At 33.3% G+C, this 16,605-nt stretch overlaps 1 protein-coding gene across 6 annotated transcripts in view; it reads right to left on the bottom strand.

Moving 5' to 3' along the window:
• The window catches only part of LOC148283538 (hormone receptor 4-like), a 253,896-nt gene that overhangs the window by 53,317 nt on the left and 183,974 nt on the right, over positions 1-16,605 (bottom strand). For 5 of the 6 annotated variants that reach the window (XM_088243664.1, XM_088243668.1, XM_088243666.1 and 2 more), the window contains one exon: positions 16,241-16,345. In XM_088243664.1, coding sequence (XP_088099790.1) covers positions 16,241-16,343 — 103 coding nt within the window. In that variant the 5' untranslated portion in view covers positions 16,344-16,345. Of the gene's footprint in view, positions 1-4,089; positions 4,219-16,240; positions 16,346-16,605 lie in introns of those variants that run through there. The other variant, XM_088243670.1, reaches the window with a different exon arrangement.

Genomic DNA, 16,605 nt, shown 5'->3' with positions numbered 1-16,605 from the left:
TCAGTTAAGCCGTTTAGGAGGAGTACGGTGACATCACACGTACAGAGGAATTATATATAAAGATAATACGTATCTAATTCTACCATAAAGTGTATTTTTATTATTCATCATCATCCCCCTTTCCGCATATAATGGTCCATAGGGCACTGCATTGGTAAACCAAATCCAGCGTAGTTTGATCACCTGTCATATGAAGGTAAGGTGATCAGTCATATGGTTCGGGTGACAGTCCACGAACATTGAAATATAGCACTCCAAAAAACTTTTTATTTATTTCTTTATCAACACAAATACATACATGTTACAAAAAAATATAATAATGAACGTATCCCAAACTCTATGAGGCCAAGGGCCCTGTGTTGAGTTGGGATACAATATAATAGAAAGTGAAGGCTGTTGAGCATAATTACATATTATCAAAAATAAAAATTAAACAAGCATCTGGACAGCACGCTTAAAAGTATATAAATATATGCAATATCTCGCAGCAGTCTCCTGCAATAGTCTCTTCCCTTTGATAAAATCCAGACTTGTACAGTGTACACTCCTCCTGAAAATGTCATTCGTTTTGGAGAACTTAATATGTTGAACCCAGGACATTGAACACTCTTGGGGCCTTAAAAGAGAAATTTCTCTGAGCAAACATCGCGCAAGTGTTTTTGGAATGAAATAATTCAAATTACAAGAAAACCTCGTGAGATCATTCTGCTGGGATCTCCTCCTTTAGCCGCATGACCAGAAATGTGTCAATGACTCTTTTAAAAAATTGTCTTATATCCAGTACCTTCATGAGTTGGAACAATGTCTCAGATGGGAAGGTGGAGGGACAACGCAGTATCACAATTAGTATTAATTTTTGTACGTTTATTAGGGAGTTTATGATAGAAGTAGCGCAACCTCCCCAGCCCACTATACCAGAGGTTGCCACTGACTGGAGAGCAAAATACACAGTTCTGAGAGTGCCAATGTCCGAGATGTTCCTAAATGAGCAGAATAGAACCTGCCATATGTGTAATCAGAAATTAAATTGTATTGATATTAATGACATATCTTTAACTTCCTTTGAAAGTGAAATTTCCAAAAATAATTCAAGTTATGATGTTGCGCCTTGAATCCGCAGCCTATATTATGCAGGTGATGTGCAGTTCTGTATGTAGGCACATAATAAATGAACACTGTTTGGTCAACTATAGTTGTATTATTTATTGTAATGTGCAACTGTGTGACCAATATTCATTTACATTTCTAGTAATATTATAAGTTTTGTAAGATTACTTATTTTATGTCATGTATAATTTTTATGTGACAACATTTACAATAACAATATTATGTGGAAGCCTCTAATCGGACTTTATGATATGTATTTATGGTATAATTGATTCTTATAAATGTATAAATGTCTGTTGGCTTTCCAATGAAACAAAATAAAATAAAATAAAATAAAAATAAAATACATGACACAGCTTTTGTAATCTGGAATCCAGCAATTGGACCTGACCTTCCATCGTAAATTTTTGTCAATAATTATTCCCAGATATTTAATGTAATCAACTGGTTTTAAAATCAATTGTTCATGTCCACCTGCCAAGAATCGAACCCAGGACCTTAAAAATAGTAGGCGAACGCGTCAACTACTACACAACATGGCGGACTAATTGCCACTCAATATTCTTATTCACGACTTTAACCTGAGAGCAGCCATCGGGTCGAAAACACTCGTCCAGGGTTCTGATTTTATTTAACACACATGACTGCATTTTTCATCCGCCCGGACACACATATTTTGTTAAACATTTCTTGAAATAAATGCCTAAGGCGTAAGTAAGTTAGCAGTGTTTTTTATAAATGTAATATATTTTTTTAATTAATTTATTTATTTCACCATTTTAATAATGTACGTAGCTTCGTTATTTCAGGTCCAGACAAACTTGGTATTTTCTGTGCTTTTTCAGGACTTTTCCTTGATACTTAAAAAAAAAAAAAATTGACTATTATTAAAAATTGAAACACAAATAAATATAAATTGCAAAATTTACCAATAATAATAAAAAACTGAAACATCAATATAAATATTGAGTTTGTCCAAATGTTTGTTCACAAAATAATGGATGTTTAAACATAGGCAAATTGGTGAATGTTGCACAGTGTGTAATGTGGCCACTTTTATCAGCCAATAACAGGTCATTGGCCCAGTAAACATCTAAACTTCCGCATTTATTATTATTATTTTATTTTTTATTTTTCTATTTATTCTTTTACAATGTATGTATTACTTTTTTTACATTAAATATAATGATCTCTTACTGGGGTCGAGTGTTGTCTAAAATGTTCTCCGTCTCCGTTGTTATTTGTTTATAAATATAAATACTAAATAATTATAAAATATAAAAAATAAAGAGAAATTAAAGGGATACCTAATTTTAATGAACTGTGTAAGGCTGAGACATGCATTATCGACAGAATCAAGAAAGGAGTGCTGCGTTGGTTTGGACACGTAGAGCGAATGGACAGCGAAAGAACGGCTAAAAGGATCTACGATGCGAATGTTGATGGATGCAGAAAACGAGAAAGACCGAGAAAGACATGGCACGATCAAGTCCATCAAACACTTAAAGATGAACATGTCAAAAGTAGGAATAATCGGCGTGCGTGCATAAGATGTATGAATGTAGAGGAAGCGAGGTCTGCATGCAAAGACAGAAAGATATGGTGTTCTATCCTCTCTGCCTACGGGGAAACAACGTGATGGTTTGTTTGTTTGTTAAAGAGATAATATTTAAATGTAATAAAATCTAAAAATAACAAAATTTAAAGTTTATATAAAGTTTAAAAAGTTATAATTAAAAATGACAGTAGTTCGTTATTTGCAAACCAGGATATTTTTTTTTCTTTATTTTGAGCAAATCACATAAAACTGATGAATAAAAGATCTCACTTTTTTTCATATTTATATTTTTTTGTGACGAAATAATCATAATAGTGTCAAGCTATAATAGTTCTATACAATAGGTCTACCAATGAACTAAATGACTCGCCTACAGTCTGTATTGAATGCTTGTAAATTTTGGAATCTCTAAGCTCTATTCAATCACTTTACTTTGTTGTCACATGCTACGGATTTATTCAAGAGGTAGAAAACAATGTTGGCTTATGTATAATCGACATCAATACACTTTCACAGCCGCGCACCTCTGCTGGGAGAGCATTCATGCCATAGGGCCTGCGACCGCAAATGCGCGTTCACTAAATTTAGTGCGCTGTTTGCGTAGAGGTATAGAGGAAAAGTTATTATACCTCTACGCAAACAGCGCACTAAATTTAGTGAACGCGCATTTGCGGTCGCAGGCCCTATGGCATGAAATGCTCTCCCAGCAGAGGTGCGCGGCTGTGAAAGTGTATTGATGTTTCGGAAAAAAACTTAAAACCCACTTGTTTTCTAAACCATTTGAATAAATCCGTAGCATGTGACAACAAAATAAATTGTTTTAATAAAATTACAAATTTAAAAGCTTCAATTAAATTTATTTATCTATAGAATCACTATTTAAAGCGCCCTTGAGGTATTATATTACAGAAATGGCGCTATATAAGTTATCCATAATAATAATAATAATTAAGTAATTCTTCTCATTTTTGAAATTGCCAACACTGCAATAAGTTTACCATGTTTGCAACAAAACCAATTATTTGAAAGTCAGTCTCGCAAATAAAGCCGTATTTTGAACCGACAATGAAATTATTATAAACAATTGTATTCTGAAAAAGGTTTAATTTGTATCCATAGAATAAAAAATAGTCTTCGTATCGCACATTTTTAAGATTTTGTAATTTTCCGGGTTTGCACGCAATACCCTCACTATTTGTTATCAGATTAATGTATTATTGTAGTTTATCTACGCACAATATTTAAAATTACACGCAATAACAACAAAACAACGCCATTTTTAAAAAAATATGTCGATCGCAGATATAAATTAGAAAGTCGCTTATCTAAAAATATGGGTCAGTTTACATAAGACAAAATTGAGGTTAGGAGTTTGTTTACCACGCGAAATTAAACAATATTATATTAATAAAATGTTACGTTACTTGGATATACATCGCTAGGAATATCGAATCAGTTCATCTTCAATCAATCCGTAATCCCAGATATCTTGGACACTACGAATACACTGTAAAAACTCGGCAAAATATTTATCCATAGTAGAAATATACAAAATACAAATTAGGTTAGGTTTTTGTTGACGTTCCAAAATATGCGTATTTGATCGCGACCGTTCCGTTAGAATCTCGGCTAGGTACTGAATTCGAATACTATTACGAATTTCGAATTTCGACTGGTTAGGTACGAGCTAGGTACCTACTTTGGACGCACCGTTGTGGGAGTAAAAAAACACAGACACAGAAATGTCAAGGATTTTCCCGCGTACTGAAGTATATTGAAAGAAAAGCGGTCGCGCCGACGCGACGTTTATTGCTGATTTCTGGGTCACAGTTTGTCACAAATTATGCACGGAATACGACAAATGTCTAGAAATAAAGAGTCAGATACTATCAGATATATTTAAATCGTCTAACCAAGTCGCAACGTAAAATATTTCCCTCCAAAATTAGACGCGTCACATATTTTTCATCTCAATTTACTTAAAATCGATAGGCTGTTAACAAAAGTTTTGGAATTTTGATGCGTAGTTAAATTAACGACCAAAATTTGTTTTTAATGAGTCATGTGGTTGTGTGGTCGTGATGTAGATCAGAAGTTCGAGGTTCTATTCCCGCTTTAACCCAATCTGAATCTTTCTTTTTAAGCACGGTTATTCTTTACATCTGCATCTTTACGACTAATTAAAAGTGGCCGCCAAACTGAAACATTTTGAAAAATCTTAAAAATTTAATTAAATTCGTAAACCTTTGATTAAGGCTTAAAACGCAACTTGTTGCTTAACAAAGGCGGGTACAATTAAAAGCTTTATTATATTTGAAATAAATACTTCAAAAACTCGAGTAACTACATCATATATCACCCAATTTTCCCGTAGGGCTAAGCAGAGAGAATGGAACGCCGAATGCGTCTATACTGACATATATCATTAGTGTCTCTCATTCCAACATCTTGTCAAATATGCCATTCGATTGTGTCTGCTTTTGACAAAATTTAATATTCAGGAAAATCAGGATTCGAATACGGTACCTCGTTCCCGGTAGCCAAACGCGCTTCGCTACATAATGAGGTGAATATATTATAATATCATCGAGGTGAACAATACATCACAATTGTAGAAAGATTAGAATAAATCCAATGACATTTGAGATGAAAATTTTCTGACCTAAAATATGCATCTTCTTGTAAAACATAATTTACTAAGTCTGAGGTATCGTCGTCTAGTACTGGATATGTGCGTCCTTCACGATATATTGACTGGACGTCTAGAGTCTAGATAGCCCAACTTTAGTCTCAAAATTAGCCTTAGCACTCCTGGCTACCGTACTCGTCACACACCTAACAGTTTATTCCATGAACCATCCGTTCGTCAGTAAGAGGACATAGCGAAATTCTAGGTAGCGAAATAACAGATGAAAAGGCTCAGGAAGCTACGCTTAAAAGGACAGCTACTGATTTTGCCGAGTTTCTTCTTAGTTTTGCTTAAAAAAATATTAGAAGCAGGACTCAGCAACTCTGAAATGTACTTAATTTGAACGAAACCACAGGACAGATAACTAAAATATTCATTCCTTCTTTTATTTATGCTACTTTGATTTCGGGAAAAAGCAACGTATGAGCTTTGAACTCACACGAGTTCTCACGGACTATAGCGGGTTTATGAGCTACCTGCACCGTTTTAAACTTTCCGAAATCAAATGCTGTCCACGTGATGATGAAACCCCTCAAGATGTTCCCCATTTGTTGATGCATTGCCCCCTTTTCAGCGTCAAAAGACACAACCTGAAGGCGCGATGCAGAAGCGTCGGTGAGGATCTAAGACACCTCCATTCTGTAATAAGTCACAATGACTCATCACAAGAGGAGGTATCTTTCATGGTTAGGATAGTACAGGTAATACGGACCATAAATTAAAATAGGACACAAAATGACGTTGTCTCTTCATGTAAAACGAAAGGCCTACTGATATTTATCGATAGTCCGCCTTATTTTGAATGAGTTTTCTGTGGTTTTCTCTTCATTAAGCAAATGCGGAGAAGTCTATATAAAGGTCCACAGCCGAAATTCCCTCGATTTCCCAACACTTCTTAGATATAGATGGCCAGGAAACAAAATCCACTAGTGAAATTTAAACCTTGTACATTATAAGCAAGGTCAATAACACTGCAACTATTATTTAAAAATATATATATAATTAGCTAGAATTAGCCATTATATTGAAAACAGGGATGAAAGTAGGCTAAACGCTGTCAAAATGCGATCTCTCAGGTGAATGTGTGGTAAAACTATGTACGATAGATGCACAAATGTTGAGATCCGTGCATTATGTAAGGCTGAGACAAGCATTATTGACAAAATCAAGAAAGGAGCTCTGCGCTGGTTTGGACATGTAGAACTAATGGACAGCGAAAGAACGGCTAAGAATATTTACAATGCTAATGTTGATGGATGCAGAAATAGAGGAAGACCGAAAAAGACATGACATGACCAAATCCAACAAATACTTGAAGATGGACATGTCAAAAGTCGGAATAATCGGCGCGCGTGCATGAGAAGATGTATGAATGTGGAGGAAGCGAGATCTGTGTGCGAAGATAGAATGTTATGGCGTTCTATCCTCTCTGCCTACCCTTACGGAGAAACGACGTGATTGTTTGTTTTAGTTGTTGTTGTTTATATAATTAGCTACTTTACACACTGTGTAACATTAACCATTATACAATGTTTTGCATCCATATTTCATTAATTCTTCATCTGTTGATTTTCGTGAAGCTAAATAGCTGAAATCTTTACAGATGTGGGTGAGATTCATCTGATTGAAATATTTCACAGGCAACGCCTAAAAACTTTGTTAATTTTTATGCTTCTTCACCTAGCTTGGTTTGGTCAACAATGAGTCGAATTTGTCCAAATGCTTGTTGAAAACGACATTTTTTTTTTTTCATTAGGGTTGCTTATTTAAATACATGAGTAGAAAAAGTAGAAATATCTGGGGTTAATTTTTTGAACACCGCCACCGGTACAATTGTTGATACAATATCACCTTTATTTGCTCAGAAAACAGCTTTTCTGCTACTTGTTGATGGCGTAGTTTGCTTTAAATGAAAGGACTGTACATTCAATCTAAATTTAAGTAAAAAATGCGACATAACGCTTTTATCCACGTCATCTCTGTTGTGAAATCCTGTATTTGTCGACAAACATTTGGACGAACTCAAAATATTGTAGAGTAAAAATTATAATTTTATTAAAATTTTACGTTTCTGCGAAGTTCGTGTCTGGCCGTCGAAAACAAACAAATGCATTATGAAACGTATAGCTAAAAACCGTAAACATATTTTACAAGGTGACGCCGTGTTGATGTGTTGGTTCTGTCGTAAACACTTCCACACAAACAAACAATGTGTATGTATTGGAATATTTTGCGTAGCGTAGGACTGTGTTCATTGACGGGTGTATTTTTTACGCTAAGTAGGTACCCGGGTACCTACGCGATCGCCGTAAAACGGTCTGCGCAACGAGTTGCCGCCAAAATGTGTGGCTCGCTACAAATTCAAAATGATCTCTAGAGCGGGGGAAAATTGAACTAATGACGCCATTTTGCGTACACCGTTCGTTCTCAGAATGTTGACAAGTCCGTGTAACTGTTTTACATATTTTTAATACTTCTAGAATATCTGTATGATTCATACTAATATTATAAATACGAAATGCTGTTTGTTTGTGTTTTTTCAAGTCGCAAGGAAGCGACCGATCGTCATGATTTTTTTGTGTACAGGGATAACAGGAAAGCTGACAAGTGTCAGGCTACTTGGAAAATGAACAGCATAACGATGCTACGTCGCCATAGACTAACGGACCGTCGTATTTTTTGCACAGCGATAGTTCAAGAACTGGCAATTGATCAGGATAATTTTTATCCCGAACAAATATATTATTCCACTGGGGAAATTCTTATCTGTAATCGACAAAACCAATTAATTAGTCATTTCTCCCTAATACCACGCAAGCGAAGCCGCGGGCGGGTAAAAGCTAATATTCTTTAAACAAATGTTGTTTTAATTTATTTATTCATTATGGTTTATAAAAACAAACAACAATTTTAATAACCACAATTTTTTGAGTTTACACATTGTTCATCAATTTTACGTAAAAACCACATGCACAAATAAGTAAAAAAAAGTGTATGATTATTTTTTCGGAATTGACGATCTAAATTAAATTCTACAGGTTATTTATTTATTACAATAATTATATTTATACGATTTTTCAATTTTACCCACATAATAAACATAAGGCATTATTTGATTGAATTATTTCAGTTATAGTCCTTTCATTTATTATTTAAAAAATGAAGGAAAAAACATTATTGACTAATTATTTTTTTTTCTATGTTCTCTTCATTTGGAAAAAAAACCAGACACAAATGTTTACATCCAATATTTTTGAGACGCAAATAACCGAAATATTTTATAATTGAAGTTTTTTTAATTAAATTTCTTTGCTGAAATATATTGCTGTTAAAATCGCTTTTTTTTTTTTTAAACTACCTTTAGTTTAAAATCTTCGCTTAATATTGTTTTTTTTTTTAATTTTAAAGATTCTTGTTATTATTTTTAAAAGTCAGAGCTATGCAAGCTCCTGACGTCTCTGCGACCTGTAAAGATCTATTGTGACGGATCCCCGTGAGTAGTTCTCGCCCTCCAAACCCAGGTCAATAAAGAGTCTGGCTTCTACTGTGTGTACTTCTACCATTTTGGTCGATTGCTAAGGTAGGAAAGGTTGAAGAATATGATATCAATAGATAGAAAAATAATCACGCCATCGTTGAAATCAGTGAGATACGAATAGTATAATAAAATTGAGGTCCTGGGGGGTGGTCAGATTTTTTTACTTGTAAAGGAGTCGCGTTATCAAAAATGTAGAAGAACACTGCTAAAAAGTACAGAGAGCTATGCGTGCACTATATTATGATTAAATATAAAAAATATATACAATGTCTCACAACAGTCTACTGCGCTTATTTCTTCCATAGACGAAATCATATTTTTAATATATTCTCCCTGAACATAGCTTTTATTTTGACGAAGTTTTTTTATTTTTATTTATTAATAAAACATATAAGACATGAATATCATGATATTATATTCCCAGGAGTTGTACGAGAAAACTCATTTGGGACGGTACATAAAAAAAATAGTACATTTCTTGTAACAATACATAGTATACATTTAAACAATAAAAATTTAAACAAATTTTAACAATCTATGAACTTAATATTAAAAAAGGAAAGAAAACATTTAAACAATCTGTGAACTTAATATTAAAGAAGAAAATAAAAACATTCAAACAATCTTTGAACTTAATATTAAAAAAGAAAAGAAAAACATTTAAACATTCTGTGAAATTAATATTAAAAAAGAAAATAAAAACATTTAAACATTCTGTGAACTTAATATTAAAAAAAGAAAAGAAAAACATTTAAACCTAAAACACAATATATAGACTATTCACAGAAACTGAGCTAAAAACTATCACTTTCAAAAAGATTCAAGAAATAGGTCTTCATTTCTGGTCTTTGAGATTTACCACTCGACATTTCATTTTTAAGGTCATCAGGCAGTTTATTAAATTGTATACGACCAATGTATTCCAGAGACCTTTTGCCGAACTTCGTGGAACAAAATTTAGAAATGTGAAGATTTTTTGCATGTCGTGTATTATAGTTGTGAATTTCATGATTAAATGTAAGTTTTAAATTTGTGTGAGCAGAAAAGTTTATGATGTTTGAAATAGTGTTAGTGATGTCATACAGTGCCATTACCTTGAAAGGAAGTATTTTTGTGTTACGATAAATATCCTTGACATGGGAATCCCATTTCAGTTAATATGTCTTCCAGGATATTAAACACTTGCGGCCACGAAACAGAATTTTGTTTGTGTCAAAGTCATACGTCTTTTAGGCATTAAGTAATTTACATTACAGGAAAACCTTGTACGGGCATTCTGCTGAGATCTCAGTCGCGTGACCAGAAATTCGTCTATAATGTCAACATTTTACAAAGCGAATGGCCATTCGATCAATAAATAATCTCAATCAATCGATCAATAAATAATCTCTTCAAATTTTGGAGGTTGGTTCTTCCAGCCAAAAAAATACTGTTATAATTTATGACACATGAGTGCTATAAATTTTCTAATGTGCATGGGCAAATAGCGATTCCATTCCTATTTTAGAAATGCTTTCATAGACAACAAAACACGATGATTTCCTTATTGACAATCTCGTAATATGGCTTACTCATAGACAAAATACACGTCACAATACCTTGAAAAAAATCGTTAAAATGAATAACAAACGCTGCAAGCGGTGTACACATTCAATGATTTATGAACCAGTACGCTTCGTAATTTAATGGCAAGCGTGTTTGCTTACCACGCACTCGGTCTCGGGTTCGATCGCCGATTCCTCTCGTCCTCTCATTTTCAAAATGATTTTTTATTATTAATAAAACATATAATACAAAAAGTACATATTATACTCCCAGGAGTTATCTAAGAAACTCATTTGGGACCGTACATAATAAAGAACATTTTTTTGACAATACATAATATCATACATATTAATACATCCAAAATTAAAAAAAACATTATTGTATAAGAAACATAAAACACAATACTTTACACCATCCATATAAATTACATTAATAATTATCACTATCAAAAAGATTTCAGAAAAATTATTTAATTGCGACACTTCTGGATGATTTGTTAAATTTTTCGTGTTTAGCTCATCGGGCAGTTTATTATATTTGGAATGGTCAATATTTTCCAAAGACCCACTGCCGAACTTTGTTGAGCGAAACTTAGCCACATGAAGATTCCCTGAGTAACACGTCTTGTAATAGTGTAAATTGTAAATTTTATTTCCTCATCGCTATTAACTCTTGTGTGGCTGTGATGTCACACTAGTCGACATAGGACACAAGATTTGATATATCTCTCTTATTTTTTTAAATGATGAATTCGTATTTTTTGTAATCTTCAAATGGACGTTTTCACACCGGATTTGGAAAGTAAAATTTGTATCACTATGCTATATGTAAATACAAAGAATATTTCACCTTGCTACGCGAAGCATGAATGTCCGCTAATTCAGCAACACATATATACAGATACCTTATACAAGACAAAGCACGAAAATAGAAGTCATAACTAGGAAGACTGAGACGCTGTTTTGCGGTGGGTGTCATCTAAAACAGATTTAGTCTTCAGTTGGTTAATGACAATGATGGGGGATGCACGCGCGTAACATGAGCGGCGTATTTGTGATTTTCAATTTATTTTGCTATAACAGGGTTTAATTATATGTTTATTCCCAAAAATTATGGAAAAGGAGTTATTAAACAGTAGTCTCCATGTTTTTAATTTTTTTCAAATGTCTGAACTTTAGAATATTCCGTATTTTACTAGTGGTAACACGATGTTACATCACCGCGCGCAAAGGGATTATTTACCACAGTCTTTTAAGAGTTAAAGACTAGTATTTAATTAATTAATTTATTTTTATATCGCCACTCGATGCTCCACTATAGTCGAAATTGAGTTATTTATTTACTTTTAGTTTTTTTTAGAATTTGAAGCTGTGTCGTATGAACCGACATCCATTGATATCGAACGAAAATTATGGCAATAAAAATCGCATCATCCTAAGAATTCTTGTCTTAGGGGAATAAAAACCATAGTTAGTTTTGTGCGATATATGCTTATTATATATAACATTTGTCTTTTATTTAATCAATTTTAGATTATTGTATTCTTTACTTGAATTATTATTAATGTTCGGACCAACTCTCAACCAAATCTGTATATACCGACCCGTCCTTCCCATTTCCTAGCGCACTCCACGCAACAATAATTCTACGATATTTGAGTTTGTCCAAATGTTCGTAGACAATTGTTGTTTTCAGGCGTTGCCTAGTATATGAAATAATTCATTCAGATGAATCTCTTCACAACAATAAAGGTTTCAGCTCTTTAAATTCACTAAAATCAACAAATGGAAGAATTGAAGAAATATGGATGTTCAAACATAGGCAAAATGGTGAATGTTACACAGTGTTTAAAGTGGCCACTTAAACCAGCCAATGACAGGTCATAAGCCCTGTAAACGCCTAGACTTCCATATTCCGTTATTTAAGGTATTCTCCATCCCTGTTGTAATTTGTTAATAATTCTGCGTGTGATTGCCAGTAAGAACATCAAAATTGCAGTACTAATCGAACATCAACCAAGATGCTTAACATATCTTTCATCAAGCGAGCTGTTCCAGCGTCCATTTTAGGCCGCCAGCTGCATACGAGCTGTGCCAGCGTCTCACGACCGCTAGTTTCACCGGCCAGGTTCCAGCACACGTCACGCCTCATCATCAGCAGGTTAGTGGAGTTACGCAACTCCACCTTCCTTCACCAACATTACAGTCCACTATCTAAATGTTTCCTGCTCCTAACTAACTAACTAACTAACCATCACGCCATTTCCCCGGAGGGGTAGGCAGAGAGTATAGAACGCCACACCACTCTGTCCTGGCACACTTCCTTTGCTTCCTTCACATTCATACATCTTCTCATGCACGCACGTCGATTATTCCGACTTTTCACATGACCACTTTCAAGAATTTGTTGTACTTGATCATGCCATGTCTTTCTCGGCCTTCCTCGACTTCTACAACCAGACACATTCGCATCATAAATCTTTTTAGCCGTTCTTTCATCATTCATTCGCTCCACATGACCGAACCATCGCAAAAGACCTTTCTTAATTTTGTCGATAATGCTTAACTCAGCCTTGCATTCCTGCTCCTGGGACGAGATATTCATCACACCCGTCCATTCCTCAACAATTACTGAATTAATTTTTATTTATTTATAGTTATTTTTATTGCAACATTAATTTTGTGTTTCATCAATTTTATTTTTAAAAATTATAACATTATTTATTATAACGGAAAAGATGATCTATTTATTTTTAAGTATTTTTATTGAAACGTTTAATATATATTGTGGTATTATTTATAGATTAAGAACTTGTTTAAATGTTTATAATTTTACTAAGATATTTTATTTTAATAATATAAAATATTGCAGTGTTTTTATTATTTTCGGCTTCAAATTGTAAACATTGCTATCTGTTGAAATTTTTGATTGGGGGGAACTGTTATGTCCATTTTTAAAATTTATCTACACGATTATAATGAGGAAGTTCAAAGCTACGGGAAATCAGATTTCAAAAATGTTTTCTTACACGCGGAAAAATAGAGCGTTTAATTGTTATTTATTTTTTATTCATTTATTTATTTTTATTTATTCATTCATACAAATACATACATATTACAAAAAAATACAATAATAACGTATCCCAAACTCTATGAGGCCAAGGGCCCTGTGTTGAGTTGGGATACAACATAATGGAAACTGGAAGCACGTACATAATTAAATAATATCAAAAATAAAAAATAAAGTCATCCTATACCAATTAAACACACGCCCCTCCCTTTTTTTGATTATTTCTCCCACGGCATAAAATACTTTCATAACCAAATCAGTGCATGTAACGGTTGCTTATTGAAATGCACATCGTGGTAGCTAAATATTTTTATACAACAACTATGGTGAAGGTGTATACCTAGTGGGTTTTGCATGTTCGTTTAATTGGTGTCCTGAAGAAGAGATGGGTATGTTTTGAAACCGGTAAATGTAGAAAAGTTGGTAAGGGGTTATATACAAATATTTAATAAATAAAGTGTTTGGGGTTTGAACCGTCAGTAGGGTCGCAGTGAGTCACATTTTTCCGGAGGGTGTGATTCATATTTAAATTTATTTCAACAGAGAGGGAAAACATTTTTCACATATTCCCTTTTCAAAAATGCCCTAGGGAGGAAATCCAGCCAGTCTGCAAGCATTTGAACTTACTCAAACATTGTTCAATTAGATTTGATTTTAAGAACAGATTTTCTGTCTCCTGTAAAAAGTTGATTAAGTAGATTGACGGTAATGCACGCCGACGGACGATATCTTCATACGCCAACATCATGACATTCATCGTTTTTGTCAATTTAACTCATATAAGTTGAAATAAAATTTAAAACTCGTCATTCAAAGATGAACGACGAGTGTTTTACACGAAAATAGCTTGACAACTGAAGGTATAATGTTGTCAATGTCGAGTGTTTTGGGGCACTTGAAATAAATTCGACTGGTTTTTGATCGACTTTACTGGCACGGGTGGTTCAAGAATACTGTCACTCGGCAATTTACATAAGTTGCATACGATTTTTAAGACGAATGAGAATAAGGCCCCATTGCCTCGATTATGAACGTTATCTTCATCTATCTTTATCGAGACGGTATACTTAACATCTGTACTATCTTTATCTTACCTCGGTATGTTCTACCTACTTGTCATATCGATATCATGCCAATGAATGGCCGCAAAAAAATTAGTCCGCGTTCTTTACGTCATTAACATTTAAAATAGTTCTCATTTACATTATAAATAGGCTTCTGTAATAAAAAGTGCTCACTTCAAAGCGATTATAAACTCCAATAAATCCCAATACAAGCAAAAAATGCTGAAATGAATTTTGTATGACTTGGAAATCACGGAGACGGTACGCTTAACGATCGTCTGTATGTATCTACCGATTGACTACAAAGCCGGCTCCTTTAACGTATCAATACATACACTCGGAAAGATAGTAAAACAGATGGAAAAAATATAATAACTAAATTTATTTTTTACACTGGTAACTTCCTAACGCCTAGATACTCTTATATGTTAATAGAACATAACCTAGCGACATTATTTTAACATCTAGGCGTTCGTTTAATTAAACTGACAGTTATGTCGGAATTTAATTCCACTTCAAAATTTACTTATTTCTCTCATATTTTTAATAGGCTATTAAGAAAAAAGTGCCAACCTCAAAACGATTAAAAATTTTAATAAATCATAACTAAAGAAAAAAATTGCCCAGTGGAACATTTTTTTGACACTTTTAATGGGTAGATAAACGTATCGAGGGGTTTCTAAACCCGTCGGTATAAACCGATGTACTTGCATCAAAACTTGATGGTGGGGGGATCGGTATTATATCTATGTATTCGGTCGGGAGACTTTTATCTTCAACTATGACGTCATACTAAACAATGCCATTTTAGAGCGTAGATATGTGTACCGTGACGTACGCTTCCCCTTGTTTCATATCGATGTATCTACCCAAAACTTGAAGGTGGGGGGTCGGAAGTGTATCTACGTAATTGCTAGAGAGAATTTATCTTCAACTTTTAAAACAAATATTTTACCGGTTGAAAAAATACAAAAATTAATTATAAAAGTTATTTTGAAAAAAACCGTCTCGTTTTCCCACTGTTCAATTATAAAAAAAAATAAGGTTTTAGATATAAAATTGCTATATAAAAAGAATTGCTTGCTTCAAATACATAAAGATAAAATAAATAGTAGTATTTCTAGGTCTCAAAACGTAAGTACTCAAAACGTAAGCACCTAGAACAGGTGGTAATATCTTAATTCCTAAATTACTGCACCACATCATTATACTTACAGAGGAATATTTTTCTTTAATGAAATGAACAAAGATAATAAAAAGTACAGTCAGGAATACAATATATTTAAGAAAGAAGTAAAAAATTACATCTATAATTCTTCTTTATGTAACACTGATTGAAAACATCGTTTTTATCTTTTTTGTAATTTATTTATGTTGTTCTAAAAATATTATTGATTAAAATAAGATAATCTATTGTAAGACGTCACTCCCCATTATGTACACATTTTTTTATTTATTTTACGTAATGGGAAACGTTAATGTAAATATATGTATTTGATTAATGTAAAAAATTGTATTTAGTTGTAATATTGTATTTTTATTTGTTATTAATAAAAAAAAAAATTTTTTTTTAAACTATACCGTCAAGGTGAAGGTATGACGTCTTTATCTTCCCATCATAATCGAGGCCCAGCTATTAATTATAAAATGAATAAAAATATTAGACGTACCGTCACTGCTGCACCTGGAGTCGACCTTTCTTCGCTTAAGCTTAAGGTCTTGAAACAAACTCATGTTGTCCAGATCACACGGGCCGCGCGTAAGTGTCATCATTCCTGGAAAAAAACACAAATCATAAGTATCACATGCCACGGATTTATTTATTTACTAATTTACACGCCCTACGGGCTTTTACATATTATATAAAAAAATACATTCAAGTGCAGCAGTGAAACATAAGTATGTAAATTTAGTTAAAATTAAAGATAACATAAGAAAAGCTAAAAGATACAATAATAATAGAGCGATCTCTTAATCTGTCTTCATTGGAGAGACGTAGAACCTAGATGGACCTTATTTGCATTTTCAAAATACT

The sequence above is a fragment of the Micrasema longulum genome, unplaced genomic scaffold, assembly GCF_059751315.1.
Source record: "Micrasema longulum isolate JH-2025_06_02 unplaced genomic scaffold, ASM5975131v1 h1tg000224l, whole genome shotgun sequence".
NCBI classification, from domain to species: domain Eukaryota; kingdom Metazoa; phylum Arthropoda; class Insecta; order Trichoptera; family Brachycentridae; genus Micrasema; species Micrasema longulum.
Note: the sequence above shows the minus strand (reverse complement) of the source record. Positions and strands in the feature narration are given on the sequence as shown.